The 18542-nt window shown below is 54.4% G+C and overlaps 1 protein-coding gene and 2 pseudogenes across 1 annotated transcript; 1 reads left to right on the forward strand and 2 right to left on the reverse strand.

Annotated features, from left to right (window-relative positions):
- Positions 1-448: 448 nt before the first annotated feature.
- Positions 449-1228, reverse strand: LOC132671078 (stromal membrane-associated protein 1 pseudogene; annotated as a pseudogene).
- Positions 1229-1534: 306 nt separating this feature from the next.
- Positions 1535-2114, reverse strand: LOC144612743 (stromal membrane-associated protein 1 pseudogene; annotated as a pseudogene).
- Positions 2115-9915: 7801 nt separating this feature from the next.
- NMUR1 (neuromedin U receptor 1) lies at positions 9916-16407 on the forward strand. Its single transcript, XM_060624124.3, has 3 exons — positions 9916-10128; positions 12510-13398; positions 15635-16407. Exons 1-3 carry the CDS (start codon positions 9916-9918, stop codon positions 15958-15960), a joined length of 1428 nt encoding a protein of 475 aa, XP_060480107.1. The 3' UTR covers positions 15961-16407.
- The last annotated feature ends 2135 nt before the right edge of the window (positions 16408-18542 follow it).

Genomic DNA, 18542 nt, shown 5'->3' on the forward strand with positions numbered 1-18542 from the left:
GCTCACAGTCACTATCTGTGAGATCATGATCTGAGCCCAAGTCGAGAGTCAGGAGGTTAACGGACTGAGCCACCCAGGTGCCCCCACATCACATTTAATCAGTACAGACCAACATGGTCAATCAGATAATTCTTTTTAATTTTTTTTATTTGTGTGTGTGTGTGTGAGAGAGAGAGAGAGAGAGAGAGAGAGAGAGAATCTTCATCAGGTTCCACGCTCAGCACGGAGCCCGGTGCGGGGTTCGATCCCATGACCCTGGGGATCATGACCTGAGCCGACGCTCATGCCCTGGACGCTCAACCGATTGAGCCACCCAGGTGCCCCAGTCAGATAATTCTTAATATGAACAAATGGGGAAAAAGAAAAAAAAAGTACATAAGTAAACATGGGAACGAGATGTGTTTTAGCAAAGAATGTCAGGTTCTGGATGTAACTTGCCCCGCAGTTTTCATTTCCACAGCTGTGTGCCGAGAGTCTGAACGGATGAGCTTCCTGGCCAGCCTGCTGTTGTGTTGGGGGCTGGCCAAAACCCACTGCAGGGTTCGTGCTACTGATACCCGTGCCAGTCATTTGCTGATTCATCTGCGAGAGGTTCTACTGGGGCCGTTGAGCTTGCGGCAGGCCAAGCTCACCCGAGGGTGTGCCCCTCTGTCCTACGGTTCCTCCTTGGGGGCCGACCACATTTGAAGGAAGTGACATCACACCGGTTCATGTGTTTCCCATAGACCCGCTGGGCCTGGGCATGCCCACCATCAGGCTGGCGCTCTGTCCCATCACATTTCCTAGAAGACCAGGAGCTGCAGGTGGAGGCACAGGCGTGCCCGTCGATGGAAAGCCTTGAAAGACAGACGGTGCTCGGGAGGCAAATGGCATATTTGTGGGTCCCATAAGCACACCAGGAGTACTCTTCTGCCGAACGGTTCCACACAGAGAGAAGATGGAGTCTTTGGAGCGTCGCTTCTTCCCCACCTCTTCTGACTTTGTAGCTTGCTGAGTGAACAGATCGAGCACCCCAGATATTAACGTAGACAGAGTGGCAGCAGCAGGTATAGAGGACGTCCCCGGAGCTGGGGCCGTAGACGGTTGGAGGTAAGGGATTCGAAGTCATTGGTCCAAAGGTGTCCAGATCATCACTCAGGGCTGGCAGCGCGGTTATGTTCCCATCGGTCACTGGTGCCTCAGCAGCGCCATCAGGTCCTAAAAGGTTGGCAGTGGGCTCTGCGACTTTTTTAGCGCTGGTACTTTTATTTTCAAAATTTTTTTAATGTTAATTTATTTTTGAGAGACAGAGAGAGAGACAGAGTATGAGCTGGTGAGGGGCAGGGAGAGAAGGGGACAGAGAATCTGAAGCAGGCTCCAGGCTCTGAGCTGTCAGCACAGAGCCCGACACGGGGCCCGAACCCACAAACTGTGAGATCGTGACCTGAGCTGAAGTTGGATGTTCAACCGACTGAGACACCCAGGTGCCCCAATATTGCATTTTTAAAAAAAAAATTTTTTAATGTTTATTTTTGAGACAGAGAGAGACAGAGCATGAACGGGGGAGGGTCAGAGAGAGGGAGACACAGAATCTGAAACAGGCTCCAGGCTCTGAGCTGTCAGCACAGAGCCCGACGCGGGGCTCGAACTCACAGACTGCGAGATCATGACCTGAGCCGAAGTCGGATGCTTAACCGACCGAGCCACCCAGGCGCCCCCCCAATATTGCATTTTATCGTAGTATTTCTTCTTTTCATATTCGTCTCTGACAAAAAAAAAAAAAAATTCCACTGCTTGATCTACCCGTGGTCTTCGAAAGTTCCCTGGAAGATTGGCTGTATAGAATAGTCTTGCTTTACTATTTCCCATATCTCTCGCATGCCCTGTATCTGTCCTGGTGTCCACTGCGTCTAGGTTGACTGACTTGACCTTGGATAAATGAACCCCAAGATTTCTATGGATTCCAGCACATCTGATGCAAATAAACACACCAATATTCCAGGAAGCCCATGGAGGACCTTTGAGCTTGCGGTTCACGCACTGTGTGCTGTCTTCCTCCCTCAGCACCTTGGACAGGAAGAGCTGGCGCTGTCGTTCAGCCTCTGAGCCTCCTCATGGCAGGAGCACGTGGCCATCTCAGCAGCGGGGTGGGGACCCCTGGGCAGTTTCGGCCGTGGCGGTCACGGGCAGGAGCTGGGCGGGGTGAACGCACCTGGAGCCGTCAGGACCGCAGGTGGACTCTTTTTCATACATTTTTAGAGGTAGAGTTGCAGGGCCAGAGAGAGAGAGAGAGAGAGAGAGAGAGAGAGAGAGAGAGACATCTCTATATTTTGGTACCTGCTGCCAGGTTTGTCTCCGGTAATGCTGTAATTCTCATCCTTGGCGAGGAAGCCTGTTCCCCTCTATCTGAGAGGCTGCGTGCGGCGAGGAGGGTGTCCTGTATGCCTCCCAGATAAACGTGGGGAGAAGCGGGGACAACTTAGAGGCTTAGAGAGGGTGAGGAGGGGTCTGCAAAGGGTGGCAGCGTGGAAGACTGGTTACACACTCGGGGGGGGGGGGGTCGACCCTACCAATAAATATGCTGAAAATAACAAAAGGCACGTTTCTCACTCTCAGGGAGGGATGAACGAAAGGGGATGAATGCCGTTGTTGGTTAGATTGGAATTGGAGGAATGACCCTGGGATCATGACCTGAGCTGAAATCAAGAATTGTGTGCTCAACCCACTGAGCCACTCAGGTGCTCCAAAGAACTGCATTTATTTATTTATTTATTTATTCGTTTGTTTATTTAATTTTATTTATTTAAATGTTTATTTTTGAGAGAGAGAGAGAAAGAGAATGAGAGGAGGAGGGACAGAGAGAGGGGGAGACACAGAATCCGAAGCAGGCTCCAGGCTCGGAGCTGTCAGCACAGAGCCCGACGGGGGGCTCCACCTCAGGAGCCCTGAGATCATGACCTGAGCTGAAGTCGGACGCTTAACTGACTGAGCCACCCAGGCGCCCCCAAGGAACTGCACTTTAAAATGAAAAAAAAAAAAAAAAAAATAGGAGGAACAAATTTGACTGTTGAAACAAATTTCTAACTCCCCTCCTCCTCCCACCCTAACCAACCCCCAGAGGTAACCACTGTTCACTTCAGAATCAGACGCAGGAAGAGACTCGGAACACAGCCGCCCCTCCCGCCAGGCCCTGCTTCACTCCCCAGCCCGTGAGTTGCACGCTGGCCACGGCAGGGTGGGGGGCTGCGGGAGAACCTCAACCTGTTCTTCCGTCCTCAACTCCATGGAGGGGACTACGTGTCCCCCTTCTGCAGACTAGGAAGCTGAGGTCAGGGGAGGGAAGGGACTCGTCCAAGGTCACACATCCAAGTCCTTGCTTTTGCTGCAGCCGCCCTCTTTCACCGCACAATGACCTCTGCTCGGGGAAAGAGCCAGCCTGGAGCCAGGTGGGGGCTGGGGTCCTCCTGGGTCCCTTTCCTGAGGGAGAGGGGTTCAGCCTGACTGAACTGGTTCTGCCCTAATAAAGGCCTGCTTATTGCAGCCTGCTGTTTCCATCTTTGTTTACAGTGCTTGCACACAAACACACTTGAGAAGTTCATGGGAACATGAGTGGCCGGAAGGCAGGATGCTAGCCTGAGGGTGGACAGGGCCTGTCGGGCCACCTACACGGGGATGGGGCCTGCCTCCTTCCTGTAACTCCTCTGGCCCTCTGTCTCTCTCTGCGTACTTCTCCTCCCAGGGGGTGGAGAAGCCTCTACATTATTGTCTCTTGCTGCCTCAGAAGAGAAATACTAAAAATCCCTTCATTTTTGCTCAAGAGGTACCAAGCTTCTGAGACATGCACCTACTTTCTTTTATTTGAAAAATAGTTATCAGGTGCCAGCTAAGTGCTTTCTGGGCACTCTACATCCTTATTTCATTTAATCCTCTCATGACTTCATGAGTAGGTCTGTTGTCATTTCCGCTTTACGGATGAGGAAACTGAGGCATAGAAAGTCTAAGCAACATGCACCCCTCCCCAAGAGCTTCAGAACAGAGGTTATAAAACTGCATCCTTGGAAACTCACCTCACAGCCTCTGAGCTGCAACCACACGTCCTAACCCCTTGGGAGGCACCAAGCCCTAACTAGGAAACTCTTGAATTTTTTCCAAAAGTTCCAAAGCCAAATGGGTACCGATGCTGCTCTCCAGGGAAAGGCACTCAGTAGCTGCCCATGGGCTGGGAACATGGAGGGAACAGACCAGCCCATGGAAAGTGACACTTCTAAGCAGTTCAGGGCCACTAAGAACCAGGCAGGGCGGTTCTTGAAGACAACTCATAACCCAGCGAGGGAGAGGCAACATGGGCTTGAGAAGGGGAACCAGGCTAGGCATGGCCACAAAAATCCAGTCTCTGAGGGGATGAATAATGCATGTGGACATTTATTTTTAAGTCTAGACTCTTGAGGGGCACCTGGGTGGCTCAGTCAGTTAAGCGCCTGACTTTGGCTCAGGTCATGATCTCACAGTTCATGGGTTCGAGCCCTGCGTTGGGCTCTGTGCTGACAGCTCAGAGCCTCAAGTCTGCTTTGGATTCTGTGTGTGTCTCTCTCTCTGCTCCTCTCCTGCTTGCACTCTGTCTCTCTGTCTCTGTCTCTCTCTCTCAAAAATAAACATTAAAAAAATTTTTGAGTCCAGACTCTTGAAATTTGATTGTCTTTGGAAATGGGGGATGTAGTGTCAGAACCATAGAGTAAAAGGTGGAAAGTTTTTTATTTGGATAAACTTAGTCCCAAATCCCACCTCCAGCACTTGTTAGCTACAGGACCTTGGACAAGTTATTCAATGTTTCAGACTCACTGCTTCCTTGTGTTTAAGGCCAGTTTGTCATAACCTCCATCTTAAGGCAGCTGGCAAGAGTAACAGACATTTTGCTACTTGAGAACAGGCTGTTTATAAGTCTGATTTTTTTTTTTTTGAGTCCAAAAAGATCAGAAAAGGTTTAAACTTTCAGTTCTTGGATGTGGTTTCCCCAAGTAGGAGGGTGAGCTGGTCTTTCCGAGTTTTAAAATCTGCAATCTCTTATTTTCCCTGCAGATGCATGTTCTCCTGGGCATCATTTTCCAAAAAGGTTTTGTCGGCTCAGTGAGCCTTTTAGACAAGCCACTCCCCACCCCCAAAGTTGTGTCCCACTGTGCCCACATGAGCTGCTGGCCCCTTTTTCTGATGTTGGTGCATTTGAAGAGGCCTTGAACCTGTGAGTGGCAGGGACCCATGCGCTTTGTCTCAGCTGCGTGGCACTCGGGCTGTCTGCCAGCAATGATCCACGCAATGGGAATCTGCCCTTCTCCACTCCAGAAGGCTCACCTGTCCCAAGCAGTGAGAACACCGGGGTCAGATCCAACTTCACTTCAGGGCATCTCAAGCCTCACCCGGGGCAGGAAGTCCAGGCAAGTGCCTTAAAAAGTAGGGATGTGGTCCCAGCCCAGGGCAAGCATCCGGAAGATGTAGGGCCACACCCCCAGGCCTTTTGGCTACATGCCTGGGGCGGTGGGCCACACCGAACAGCCTCCCTGGTCCTCCAGCTACCTGATAGTCTCCAGGAAATTCTGCCTTAATTAGAGCCAGTTTGGTTATTTGCAAACCAAGATCCTTACATTGTGCACAGGAGCCCGCTATCGTTTGCAACCAGAATTTCGGTAGCGGCATCTCTTGGCCCACTGCCTTCAAGTGCTCAGATTCCTGCCTTCTTTTTACTTGGGGCCTGCTGTGTCCACACTGGGGTCCAGCCCTCCACCGCATACTCCCAGTGTCCCTGTGTTCCGTCCCTTGCCCCACGTCTCATGGTTGCTGGTTGATATGCCCGGCATTTTTCACTTACCTCATGATAACTCTAGAAAGATTCATTCCATATGCATGAGCAACTGTCCTTTTTCCACTACCTGCAGGTTTTGAAATTTATTTCATGTTATATCCTTTGGAATCCTGAGCGTCTGTTTGCCAGCACTTCGAATATTTACTGCTTTTGTATCTGTTGACTATGGAGGCCTTGGGAATGGCAATAACCATGATAAAATATAAAACAGTACTCAGACTAACTAAAAGTCGTCTGCTTTCTATTATCAGACGTGCTAAATGAGAAGCGATTACTCCTCCCAGGTGGAATTAATGATATTCATGGGACACTGAAACTAAACCAGAGTTGACGTATTTAGTGGTGAAGGGGCATTATGGCTGCAATTGACTCTCAGATTATGCCGGTATAAAAAAACTCAAAGGGAAGACAAAAACACTAAGGTAGACACAGCAAACCCATGTGACTAACGAGTCCCTAAGCCCTCTGACAGCAGTCACTGGAAGGAGGTCAGGAGCTTTGGTTATGAACTAACCGTGAGCATTCATAACAGGGAAGATCCCGGGAGGGGCCTCCCTGCGGTTAACTGAGAAGGCTGTGTGGACAAGCAGGTGCCAGGAGCACCAGTGACAACTAGCCCCACCCCGGGGTGGGATGAAGGACACACAGACTCAGGACAAGAGAGACCAAGGCATTTTCTGGCCCTCTCGATGTGCCACCTGAGTCTGTCCTCCCTTTGGCCACAAGTGGACTGACTCTGTAGCCCAGCCCCTGCCCGAGAGACCGGGATGGTTCAGAGACAGGCCGCATGGCCCTCAGACGGCAAGAAGCCAGACAATTAGTCCCAAGTGGCCCTCTCCGTGGGCAGGAGAGGCAGAGGCGATGCTAACTGGAGGTCTTGGCCGCTGGTCCCCGAGGTCCAACTGCAGGGCCTGGGCCTCCTGCACTGTGGCCAGGTTCCCCATAAGTTTGTGTTTTCCTTCTTCTCACTGGGGAGTAGCTTTCCTGCCCTAGGATGTTGGGGACCTTGCCCTTCCAAGCCCTGCTGAGCAAGCTTTTCTGTTCTCTAGCTTCCGCCCCAGCCCTGACTCCTGGCAGCTTTCTAGTGTCTTTCAGAGAATTCTGAGCACAGTTACGGTTACCATTTCTTGAGTGTGTCAACCCTAGGTGTTTTAACCCACATTATCTCACTTAGCATCTAGAGAAGTAAGTGCTGTTCTTGCTCTTTTACAGACCAGGAAGCCGGTGTCTGGAGTGCACAGAGGCTTGTCTAAGGCCACACAGCCAGTTTGTGGCAGTACAAGCAAGGATTCTCATCCAGGCCTCACTCTTCCTTGCCTTCCTTTGCCTTCTCACTCCTTGGGAAGTGTGCTGGTTTCTGTGAGTGGATCCAGGCCGGGGGACTTGGGGAGTGCAGATGACCACACACAGGCTGCATGGCTTACTGAGGTGCAATCCCAGCCCCTGCACTGGGGAACCCTCCCCCACTCTGAAGGGACTCAGACCTTTCCTCCTCTCTCCCTTAGCCCTGGCCTGGCCCGGGTCCAGCCCAGCAGAGCCAGGTGACAGGTGTCTGACGTGGAGAAGTTCCTAGGTAAGCATGGGCACTCTCCCCACTCCAAATGTTTGCTATGCCCAGCTCTCCATGTTTGCTGAGCCTGATTACTGGTGGACTCTGGGCTGTCCCCACTGCCTTCAGAACAATTCCTCTCTCCCATCCAATACCTTGGTGTCCCCAAGCTCATCTCATCCTCCTTGTCTGGTCCCTGTAGGCAGTAGAGCAGGGGGAGGGGTGGGGGTGAATGGTGAATGTTCCAGAAGCTGCTCAGGTGGTGCCGGTGAAGACTTGACTTGGGGCAGCTGCCCTTCTGTGGCTCTCAGCAGGGTGAGGAAAGGCTATGGAGCTAATCATGTACTTCAGGCCCTGCGAGCCCTGCACAGACTCCAGGACCTGAGAGGTCTCCCGTAGACCCCTGAGGCATTTGCGATTGTGCACAGTGGGGCCCTTAACACCCTGGTCTGGGCAGATGCCCACCAGCCAGGCCAGGAGACTGAAATGTATACCCAGAAAACCTAAGATGCATTTACTCCAGGCTTCAGCCCTGCAGTACCCCAGCGAACGTGGCCCTGGAGAAGCTCCCTCAGGATGGAGCAGGGAGGCAGCAGCATACCTACCATCAGTTCCGATGGGACATGCTGCCATGGCGGTCTTGAGCTCAGGCCTGAGGCTGGGACACCCAGGGCCCTCTGAACAGTGCAGGGGTGGCTATAGCCATGATGGCCATTGGGCCTCCCCTTTTGGGGGGGCTACCCCTGTCTTTTAGCCTGGCATGGTCTTTGATTTCAGTTAATGTTGTGAATGATGCAGCCAGCTAAAGAATTCCTATTGGCAGGAACCATTGTGTCTCTGTCAGGCAGAAATAGGTCCTTCCTTTTCCTTTCCTCGGCTCGGAGCACCTCCAATGAGTCCACAGTGGGTTTCAGGATGCTCAGGGTGTATGCAAAGTGGTGTGTGTGGTGGGAGTGTGATTCCAGTGATGGGGGCAGGGGTTGACAATGCTCATCACATGCTAAGTACCACCCTGACCCCATGGTGGGCTGTTTCCCAGTGATGCTGCCTACCCTTCAACGCTCCTCTGATATAATAGCAGCTTGGACCTTGAAGGTTCTGGGTGGGGTCACTCATCTGGGGTGGAGTAGTTAATTCTCAGGGACACCCTAGGATTCTTTTCCCCAAGGACATCTGCCCCTGCACTGGCCTACAATTTCCCTGTGCCTGGGGTTGTGTTTACACGTGGGGTTCCTGGGAAGGCAGGGCTTGTGGAAGCTCTGAGAGGGTCTGACTCCCAGTTCCCAAGGCCAGACAGTGACTCATGGGGGAAGGGGAGGCAGGGAAAGTCTGGGGGGAAGAAGGTCACACCTCCACTTGTCGTTACATAGACTTTTTTGAGTGCTGGCTGCATGCCAGCCCTGTGCTAAATCTTTGCACTGATGTTTCAAGGAACACATGGTTACACATTCCACCGGGAAGGAGAGTCAAGGCACAGAGGGGCTGATCTCTTTCCCATTCACACTGCTCAGGCAGCCCTTCTGGGTCCTGGGACTTGGTATTTAACCCCTTCCAGTGCTTCTCAAAGTGTGATTCTTAGGTTTGGGGCTCCCTGGAGGGTGTTCCTCGAAAATGAAGGTTGCTGGACCCTGCCCAGACTAAATGAATCAGACCCTGGGAAGAGGCCCAGGGTCTGCAAGATCCATGTATGTAGGCTCCCTAGAAAGTTCCTAATGAAATAACTTCCAGCTAAGGAGCTGGTTGGAGGAAGGGACAGAGCAGGGAAGGGGCTCCCTGCTGGAGTTCACCTGTCTACAGCTTCTGGGAGCAGGAGGAGGCTGGGATCCCAGCACTCATGAGTCTTCCCTTACAGTTCCCTCCTTCCCCCTTGGGCACCCTGCGGTGGGGTGAGAGGGATGGAGAAACATTTGAATGGATGAGAGGGAGGGTATTTGGGGGTGAGGGAATATAGTGGGGGGAGGCAGGAAGGCAAGTGGGGCATGGGGTCCAACACCAAGCTAGACTTTGGTATGTTCTTTTTCAGAAGGAAGTGAGGTGGGTGGCTGGGGAGGTTTTCCAGCAGAGGAGTGAGGTGTTGGGGGCTCCCACTGGGCAGTGGGAGGACAGACTGGAGGGAGGACGGAGGCTCCCGCAGCAGGCAGAAGTCCTGGGAGGGCAGGAGGAGATGCTCAGGGGCCGGGAACCCTAGGGAGAGGGGTGGAGACTGTTGCCCTGGGACTTGGGGCCCCAGAGAGGGAGAGGAGACCCTTTGGGGCACGTGGACTTTCAGGTGCGTCTGAAATGTGCGGCAGGAGGAGGCGGGGGCTGGAGAGACCCCATAATAAGGAGTTAGGGTCAGAGCACGCTGGAGACCCTGGCAAGGGTGTGAGAGCCAGACCACTCGCGCTTCGTGTCTCTGAGGCTCGGTTTTCTCATTTGTAAAGGGGTTGTTGTGAGGGTTCCGTTAGGGTTCCGTGGGAGTTCGATAATGGTGCTCCTGGGAGTGTCGCGCCAGACGCCTGGAAACAACTAGGGGTGGGTGTGGGGACCCCAGATGAGGGTGTCTGGGTCCAGCGATGCGGGGGGAGCACCGCCCCCTGGTGGCGGTCCCTTTCGGGTCGCCCAGACTACAGGCGGGGCGACGGGAAGGGCTACTCGGGGGCCGGTCGCCGTCCAGCCTCCAGTCGGCTGGTTCCTGGCGCCGCGTCTGGGCGTCGGTCTCCGCCGGCCGCCGCGCGCCTCGATGTCTCCAGCCGCTTACGGGAGGGTAGGTGAACGCGACACCGCCGAGGCCAAGGGCGCGGGCGGCTGGACGGGGCGCGCGGGTGGCCTGGGGCTGGGGCGCGGGACTGGGAAGCGCGCACAGAGGGTCTCCCCAGGGCCGTAGGGATCGGAGGCGCCCCCCTTCCCGGAGGACTCGCAGCCTCCGGGTTATTTCTGTCTTTTTGCCGGCCACGGGCGCTGCGACCGTTCCCGGTGGCGCAGAGATTCTCCCTCGAACCCTGCTCGGCGCCTGCGGGTCCCCAGCTCCTCCCCGCGGCTGCCTGCTCGGCTCTTGCCCCCAGCCTGGGAGGCAGGCAGGTGAACCGCCTGGATGGGTGAAAATGCGTTCCATCCCAGGGTTCGGGGATCAGGTGTGGGACTGGCAGGGAGGCTGGGGGAGACTTCTGGGTGGAGGTTCTGGTGAGGAGGAAGACATTCCGGATTAAGAATTCTTGGGGTCTGGGACAGAAAAGGACCTAGAACGAAAGTTGAAATGTGGCCGCGCAGGTACATGGGCAACGGGGATGCCCCAAGCCCCCGTTGGCAAGAGGAAATGTAGGTGATGGAATAGGGAGAGGATCCAGGAAGAGAGCTTGAAAATCCGAGGTTGCCCTGAGGAGAGGGGTGGTGGTGATGGCGGGCTTGGCAAAAAGCCTAAGGAGGACAGTCCCCAGCTCCCGGCCTGTCCCACCAAACCATCTGCCCAGCCGAATCTTGTTTCGGCCCCTGTCCCATCTCCCTTGGACGGTTCTTTTTTACATTTGTTTTTTAAAATATTTTATTTTTGAGTGATCTCCACACTCAGTGTGGGGCCCACGCTCGCAACCCTGCACCCTCTACCTACTGAGTCGGCCAGGTGCCCCTCCCTTGGACTAATCTTCCGTTTCCACGTGGGAAGTAAGGATAATGTTCCTATGCATTGATCTCGAGCACCTAAAACGTGCCAGGCACACCCCTTACAACTTGATAGGTGTTCCCTCACTTAATCTTCACAGAAATTAGGGGGTAAGCTTTGTGGACACCCCCGTTTCACAGATGAGGAGACTGAGGCACAGTGAGGTGAGGTCACAGCTAGAGTGTAGCAGAGTTGGCGTCTGACCCCAAAGCAGCATGTTTGGCTCTGTGGTCTGGGTCCTTACCACTATATCCCATGGACTGGCAGAGATAGGGACCCAACAGAGGAGAGGGAGCCCCAGAACTAGCAGGGTCACGGTTGTCAAATATTTCAACGTTTAACAGTGCAGGTGATAGGAAACAGGAACACGAACCAGCTGTGGGGTTAGCATTCTAGTTTTTAGCCTTTGACCCCCTCGCTTCGTCCCCACAATGACTCAGTCCTCCCTGAGAGATGGCTGATAACCGGGCCCTTCTGTGTGTCAGGCAGGCCCTGAGCTAATACCTTTTGTAGCTTAAACTCCCTGCATCCTTGTAATAAGGAGACAGAAAGGTTCCCCTACAAATGGCCACACAGCCCAGAACTGAGGAGTTGGATTTGAATCCGGGCGGTTGCTTCCAGAGACCTTGTTCTCAAAAATCGTACTGATAAGATACTGCATGTTGTGCCCATTTTACAGATGCCCAAACTGAGTCTCTCTCCCAAAGTCCAGGGCTTGAAAGGGGACAGACCCAAGGGGAGACTGCTGACCGCAAAGCCCATGCTCTGGAGGATCCATTGTTTATTTAAAGCTTCGGTGGATTGTGAAATTTATAACTGAGTCCTGCTTTTTAAAAATTTTTTCTTAATATTTATTCATTTAAAAAAAAATTTTTTTTAACGTTTATTTATTTTTGAGACAGAGAGAGACAGAGCATGAATGGGGGAGGGTCAGAGAGAGAGGGAGACACAGAATCTGAAACAGGCTCCAGGCTCTGAGCTGTCAGCACAGAGCCTGACGCGGGGCTCGAACTCATGGACAGCAAGATCGTGACCTGAGCCGAAGTCGGACGCTTAACCGACTGAGCCACCCAGGCGCCCCAATGTTTATTCATTTTTGAGAGACAGAGACGGAGTGTGAGTGGGGGAGGGGCCAAGAGAAAGGGAGACACAGGATCTGAAGCAGGCTCCAGGCTCTGAGCTGTCAGCACAGCGCCCGACGCGGGGCCCGAACCCACAAACTGCCAGATCATGACCTGAGCCAAAGTTGGACGTTTAAGCAACTGAGCCACCCAGGCGCTCCGACCGAGTCCCGCTTTTTATCGTTTCCAAGATGTACATTTTTACATCTCTGAAATTGTTAACACACCTTACAACGGATGACGGTTTTTTGTTTCTCAGTGGTACGTAAGATAACCTTCCTCCTAGTGTCGCCGGCACCTTTGGTTTAATGAATTACCAGGGATCTCTGAGTGATGTTTCCGGGGGGGTCTCTCTCTTCTGTTCCACAGACTCCTCTCTGCTTCAACTGCTCCTTCCTCCCTGGAGACATGTCCCCGACGGAGGCAGGGAGCCCGGTGCCCTGCAATGGCAGTAGGGCCTGGGGGGTCTTTGGCCCTGAGGACTTGAACCTGACCGATGAGGAACTGAGACTCAAGTACCGGGGCCCCCGGCAGACGGAGCTGTTCGTGCCCATCTGCGCCACGTACCTGCTGATCTTCGTGGTGGGCGCCGTGGGCAACGGGCTGACCTGCACGGTCATCCTGCGCCACAAGGCCATGCGCACGCCCACCAACTATTACCTCCTCAGCCTCGCTGTGTCGGACCTGCTGGTGCTGCTCGTGGGCCTGCCCCTGGAGCTCTATGAGATGTGGCACAACTACCCCTTCCTGCTGGGCGCTGGTGGCTGCTACTTCCGCACGCTGCTCTTCGAGACGGTCTGCCTGGCCTCGGTGCTCAATGTCACCGCCCTGAGTGTGGAGCGCTACGTGGCCGTGGTGCACCCGCTGCAGGCCAGATCCACGATGACTCGGGTCCACGTGCGCCGCGTACTCGGAGCCATCTGGGGCCTCGCCGTGCTGTGCTCTCTGCCTAACGCCAGCCTGCACGGCATCCAGCATCTGGAGGTGCCCTGCCGGGGCACGGTGCCCCACTCAGCTGTGTGCACCTTGGTCCGCTCGCGGGCCCTCTACAACCTGGTGGTGCAAATCACCACTCTGTTCTTCTTCTGTTTGCCTATGGCCACCATCAGCGTGCTCTATCTGCTCATCGGGCTTCGGCTGCAGCGGGAGAGACTGCTGCTGCTCAGGCAGGAGGCCGGGGGCAGGGCCAAGTCCAGCGAGAGCCGCAGGTTTCAGCGGCCGCAGGATCAGGGTCGGACACAGGTGACCAAGATGCTGTGTAAGTGTTGCGGCGGGGAAGAGGGACTGAGCCAGGCCCTGGGTAAGGGGCTAGAGCTTCCAGGACCTGGGGGCTGAGTGTCTGGGTTTGAGATGGGGGCTGAGTGTGAAGTTTGGGGTCGTCACCGCTGCCGCCCATGCCGCCCTGTGTGTGTGCACGCACCTGTGCGATTGCTCTGTAAGAAACTCAAAGATAAATGGCAGGATGGGCCACATAATTTGTGGGGTCCAGTGTGAAATGAAAATTTGGGGTCCCTTGTTCAAAAATCATTAAGACCGTCCAGGCAAGCGGGGCACCTCGGTGGCTCAGTCGGTTAAGCGTCTGACTCTTGGTTTTGGCTCAGGTCATGATCTCACAGTTCGTGGGTTTGAGCCCCGCGTTGGGCTCTGCGCTGAAGGTGTGGAGCCTGCTTGGGATTCTCTCTCTCCTCTCTCCTTCTCTCACTGCCCGCCCCCCACTCGTGCTCTAAATCTCTCTCTCTCAAAATAAATAAAGAAACATGAAAAGAAAAAAAGACTGTCCAGACAGCAATAATCGAGCATAAACTAAGCCACGAAGCCTAGGGTCCTTCTCAGCTTGGAGGCCTGTGCAGAAGCTGGTGCTGGTTCATGGAATCAAACCACAGACAGGGCCGGGGCATGTGGCTGGGTTCCAGGACGGCAGAGCTGTTTGTGGCAGCTGGATCTCCAGGTCTCCCATCTTTGCTCCTAAACACGTCTTGGCTTTGTCCTTCCCTATAGCAGCCTGGGAGGCATGGCCATGGGCACAGAACTCCCCTTTCTTGAGGAACTGCCCTCTTCCCTTAATGGCTGTTGAAAAATCCCAGGGAAGGATTCCGATTGGTGGGCTTAGGTCACAGCCCGCCCCTGGCCCAGAGTGCAGGATGCTGAGGTTTGCAGTCCCCATGGATTCACGTGGTGGGATCTGGGGGGAGCAAAATTCCCCAAAGTAGGGGAGCAAGGTGTTGGAGAGGCAAGATGATAAATTCCCTCCATGCTATATCTCTGGTTCCTAGGGGACCACAGGAATGGCCACTGCTGTCTAAAAGAGTCTCATCAGGGGGCATATTTGTGAAGGTCAGGGCAGAAGTGTGGATTGGGGCAGGCCGTGGCAAGCCCAGCTGGGTTGAGGCTCTGGGTGTTACTGTCATCTAGATCTGGCTCTTTTTCAAAAACAGTGGCCCTGGGGAAGCCAGACAAAATGACACTAAGCCAATCACTGATTTCGTCCCCATCCTGCCCTACCCTAGCAGGGTCTGAATCGGGTAGGTGGGGTGAGCCAGGGCAAGACAGAGCTAGTGAGACCCTGGTCAAAGCCATGGGATTATATAGGGGACTGCCCCATTCCCAGGGAGAGACCCACTCATCGTGTCCTCCAGAAAGTGTCCCAGAGCCCAAGGCCACTTGTGCTGCTCCCTAAAATGAGGCTGACCCCAGAGTTCCATGCTTGCCCCTCAGCTCTGTGAGGCCTGCACTGCAGACAACCTGCTCCCTGCCCATTCTGCCTCTGCTTTCTACTTACTTCCTTGTCCCATGGGGGTCAAGTCTGCTCAGCTGGGATGGCTCTCCCCCTGGGAAGTTGGGGTGCTTCCTTAAGCCTGCCTTGCTTGCTGGCCTGGGGCTCTGGCTTTCTCCTTTCCCCACCTCCCCGGCTCCTTCCCCCACCTTTACTTTCTGAGGGCCTGGTGGGGATATTGTAAGCAGCATCCTGATTGAAATCCTGGATTAGGAGGGAAAACCGTGCTGGGGTGTGGTGGGGAAGGCACTGCAGGGGAAAGATAGACAGTCACAGAAGCAAACACAAGAAATAAACAGAAATCGAGGCAAGCCCATGAAAGAGACCCCAGGAAGGGCGTGGCTGGTCAACACCACAGCTGGAGGGAAGCTCTGGGAAGCTGGGTGAACTCTTAGAGTCACCTAGTTCCAAACTCTGTGGTGAGAGAGCCAGACCGGGCCAGTTTGGCTCAGATGTCCACACCCGGTCCAGTTGACTGTGGCTGGGGGGCGGGGGGAAGGGGGGTAGAGCACATGCCCACTGCCCTGTCAGTGACAGCGGTGGGACCAACCTCTCTGAAAGGGGTGATGAGGCCAGGGCGGGCAAACTTCTAGAAACTTCCATATGGACGACGGGCGGGGGTGGGAAGGTGAGAGTGGGCAGCCTACACTGAAGCCCAGGGAAGGCGGTTAGTTGAGAGGACTCTGGCAGGCACCAAAGTCTCCCCTCTGTGTCCCTGCAGTCGTGCTGGTCGTGGTGTTTGGAGTCTGCTGGGCCCCTTTCCACGTCGATCGCCTCATGTGGAGCTTTGTGTCCAGCTGGACCGAGGGCGTGTACCTGGCCTTCCAGTACGTGCATATTATCTCCGGCGTCTTCTTCTACCTCAGCTCCGCCATTAACCCTGTGCTTTACAACCTCATGTCGAGCCGTTTCAGGGAGACTTTCCAGGAAGCCCTGTGCTTGGGGGCCCGGCGCCGCTACCACAGGCCCTGCCACAACTCCCACAGCCTCAGCAGGGTGACCATGGGCAGCACCCTGTGTGACCGGGCACCAGGGCCCACCCTCTGACTGAGAATGGTGGCCGAGAGGGGCAGCAAGAGACTGACCCCTTCTGAGCGGAGCCTCGAAGCAGCTACACCCAGAGAGACCAGAGTGCCACACGCAGTTTTGGGAGCCACACTCGCCTTCTTCTGCTGGGGTGTCTTCGTGGCCTGTCCCCCTTTGTGCCCGTCCCCACTTCAGCCTCTCAACTCTGACTGGCACCTCGGTGATTCCTACCCCCACCCAAGTTTTGGAAGGAATATAACGTTGCTATCTGCCCTCCAGAGCCCCAGGCCCACAGGCAAAGCCCTTCTTCTACAGAAACATGGCAGCTGGTTAACTGGCGGAGCCAGCCTCCATCTGGGCTCTCCCCCAACCTCACCCCCATTTTTTTTTTATTTTAATTTTAATTGTTTATTTTTTTTCAATATATGAAGTTTATTGTCAAATTGGTTTCCATACAACACCCAGCGCTCATCCCAAAAGGTGCCCTCCTCAGTACCCATCACCCACTCTCCCCTCCCTCCCACCCCTCACTCCCATTTTCTGAAATGTTTTCATTGGGTCCCACCTTTCCTTCCCACTTCTCGTTGAGATTCTGCAGGTTCCGGCCCGTTCCGGCCCTCTCAGCTCTTGGTCTGTACCCGGGGCCCCCTCCAGCCTGGCCCTCCGTGGCCCCCGGTCAGCTCGTTCTGCTCTGGATCTCCCCCTGGTGGAGTCGCTGGGTGGCAGGGGTGCCGGGGATCCGGGGGACCTGGTTCTGGTCTCAGCCCTGCTGCCACCACCTTGCAGCGTGACATCACCTTTCCAAGCCTTGGTCCCTTGTTTGCAAAATAAGAGGGGCCCTGACATTGTACAGTGTCACACTTTGACTTTAGCCGCAGTTTTTTGGTGCGTGTGCTTAAGTCACTGCTTGTAACAAAACTGATGGAAGACCCAGGATCGACAAGGCAGAAATTACTCTGTATTTCCTCACCACCCTCCAGCTCCTACTCCCTCCCTGACCTCCCTGTCCGCGCCACCCCCCACCCCCCGCCCCTGCCACTGCACTGAGAGCCACCCTAGGCATGTTCTTTGCTTGACAGCAACTGAGGGCCAGCGTGTGAGCGAGGCCCCTGACTGCCTCAGTCCTCGCCTCCACGTGGGCTGGTTGGGGGGCCTGAGGTGGGCAGAACCCGGGCCTGGCTGACCAGAGGATTCCGGAGGTAAGACACATGGGCCAACCAAGGGCAAGGAGTGACCGTGAAGATAGTTTTGCCTGGGGCTCAGTGAGGGAAGAGCGACCAGGGGTAAGTATGTAAGTCCTGAAATGAGCCCCATCCCAAATGCTTGGGGGCTGGCGCCGTGCTCAGTCAGGACCCACTCGGTTTCTGGAACTTGACCTGTTACAAGTCTGTGGACCCCATCCCCTTCCTGAGACAGGACTGCTGTGGGAGGACTCCCAGCCTCCCTGGCGGGTGCTGCAGGTGCCCAGAGTGAAGAAGGCGGCGTGACGCAGGTCTGTTTGCCCAGGTTCTCCCCATGATGTGGAGAGATTGTACAGGGTTGTGCACAATGTTCTGGAGGTTTTGAAATTCAATTATAAAAATTTCGAATGCTCTTGGTAGAAAAATTGGAAAGTACAGATAAGCAAAAATGAATGAATTTTAAGTAATTAAAGACCATCTTTGCTGGGGCTGGCAGGAGGGGGAAACGGGGAGTTGTTTAACGGGTACAGGGTTTCAGTTTTGCAAGATGAGAACGTTCTGGAGATTGGTTGCCCAACAGTGTGACTGTACTTAATACTGAACTGCACCCTTAAATGGTTAAGATGGTAAATTTTATGTTATGTGTATTTTGCCACAATTTTTTTTTTTTTAAAGAAAGGATTAAGGCTAGGGGTGCCTGGGTGGCTCAGTCAGTTAATCATCCGAGTCTTGATTTTGGGTCAAGTCATGAGATGGAGCCCTGCGTCGGGCTCAACACTGGGTGTAGAGCCTGCTTGGGATTCTCTCTGTCCCTCTCCCTCTCCCTCTGCCCCTCCTCTGCTCACATTCTCTCTCAGCACAGGAAGGAAGGGAGGAAGGGAGAAGGGAGGAAGGGAGGAAGGATTAAGTCTAAAGGAAAAGAGGAAAGTTAGAGACCACCCATAGCTTTACTCTCCCGAGGTAACCACTGTGTGGAAGACAGACGGGGGCCTTCAGAGAGAGGGGCTTGTGAAAAGAAGCAGCACAGAAGGTCGCCTCTGAAGTGAGCTCCCGGGGCTCCGGGCTGGCCAGGGGCAGCAGCCAGGCCCCGGACTCCAGGCTGGAGCCTGCGGTTCCCAAAGACTAACCGTGGGCTCCCAGGGACCTCTCTCAAGCGACTGTCAGAGATGACCTATGGTCCCGAGGAGCTTGGGCCAGTGTGCGGTTATGGGAGGTTTGCTGCAGAGCAGTGCTGGGCTGACTGGGGAAGGTGGAGATGTGACTTATCAGAAGGCATGGCTCCCCTTAGTGTAAACTCGATGCCTGTCTCTCAAGTGTCTCCCCAACGTGTCAGTGGCTGGGTCCCATTTGTCACAGGTCACCAGTTACCATGGAAAGTGGAAAAAAACCACTCTGGGCTCTGCCCTGGAGCAAAAGGGATGG

This window comes from Panthera onca, chromosome C1 (assembly GCF_046562875.1).
Source record: "Panthera onca isolate mPanOnc1 chromosome C1, mPanOnc1 haplotype 2, whole genome shotgun sequence".
Taxonomy (NCBI): Eukaryota; Metazoa; Chordata; class Mammalia; order Carnivora; family Felidae; genus Panthera; species Panthera onca.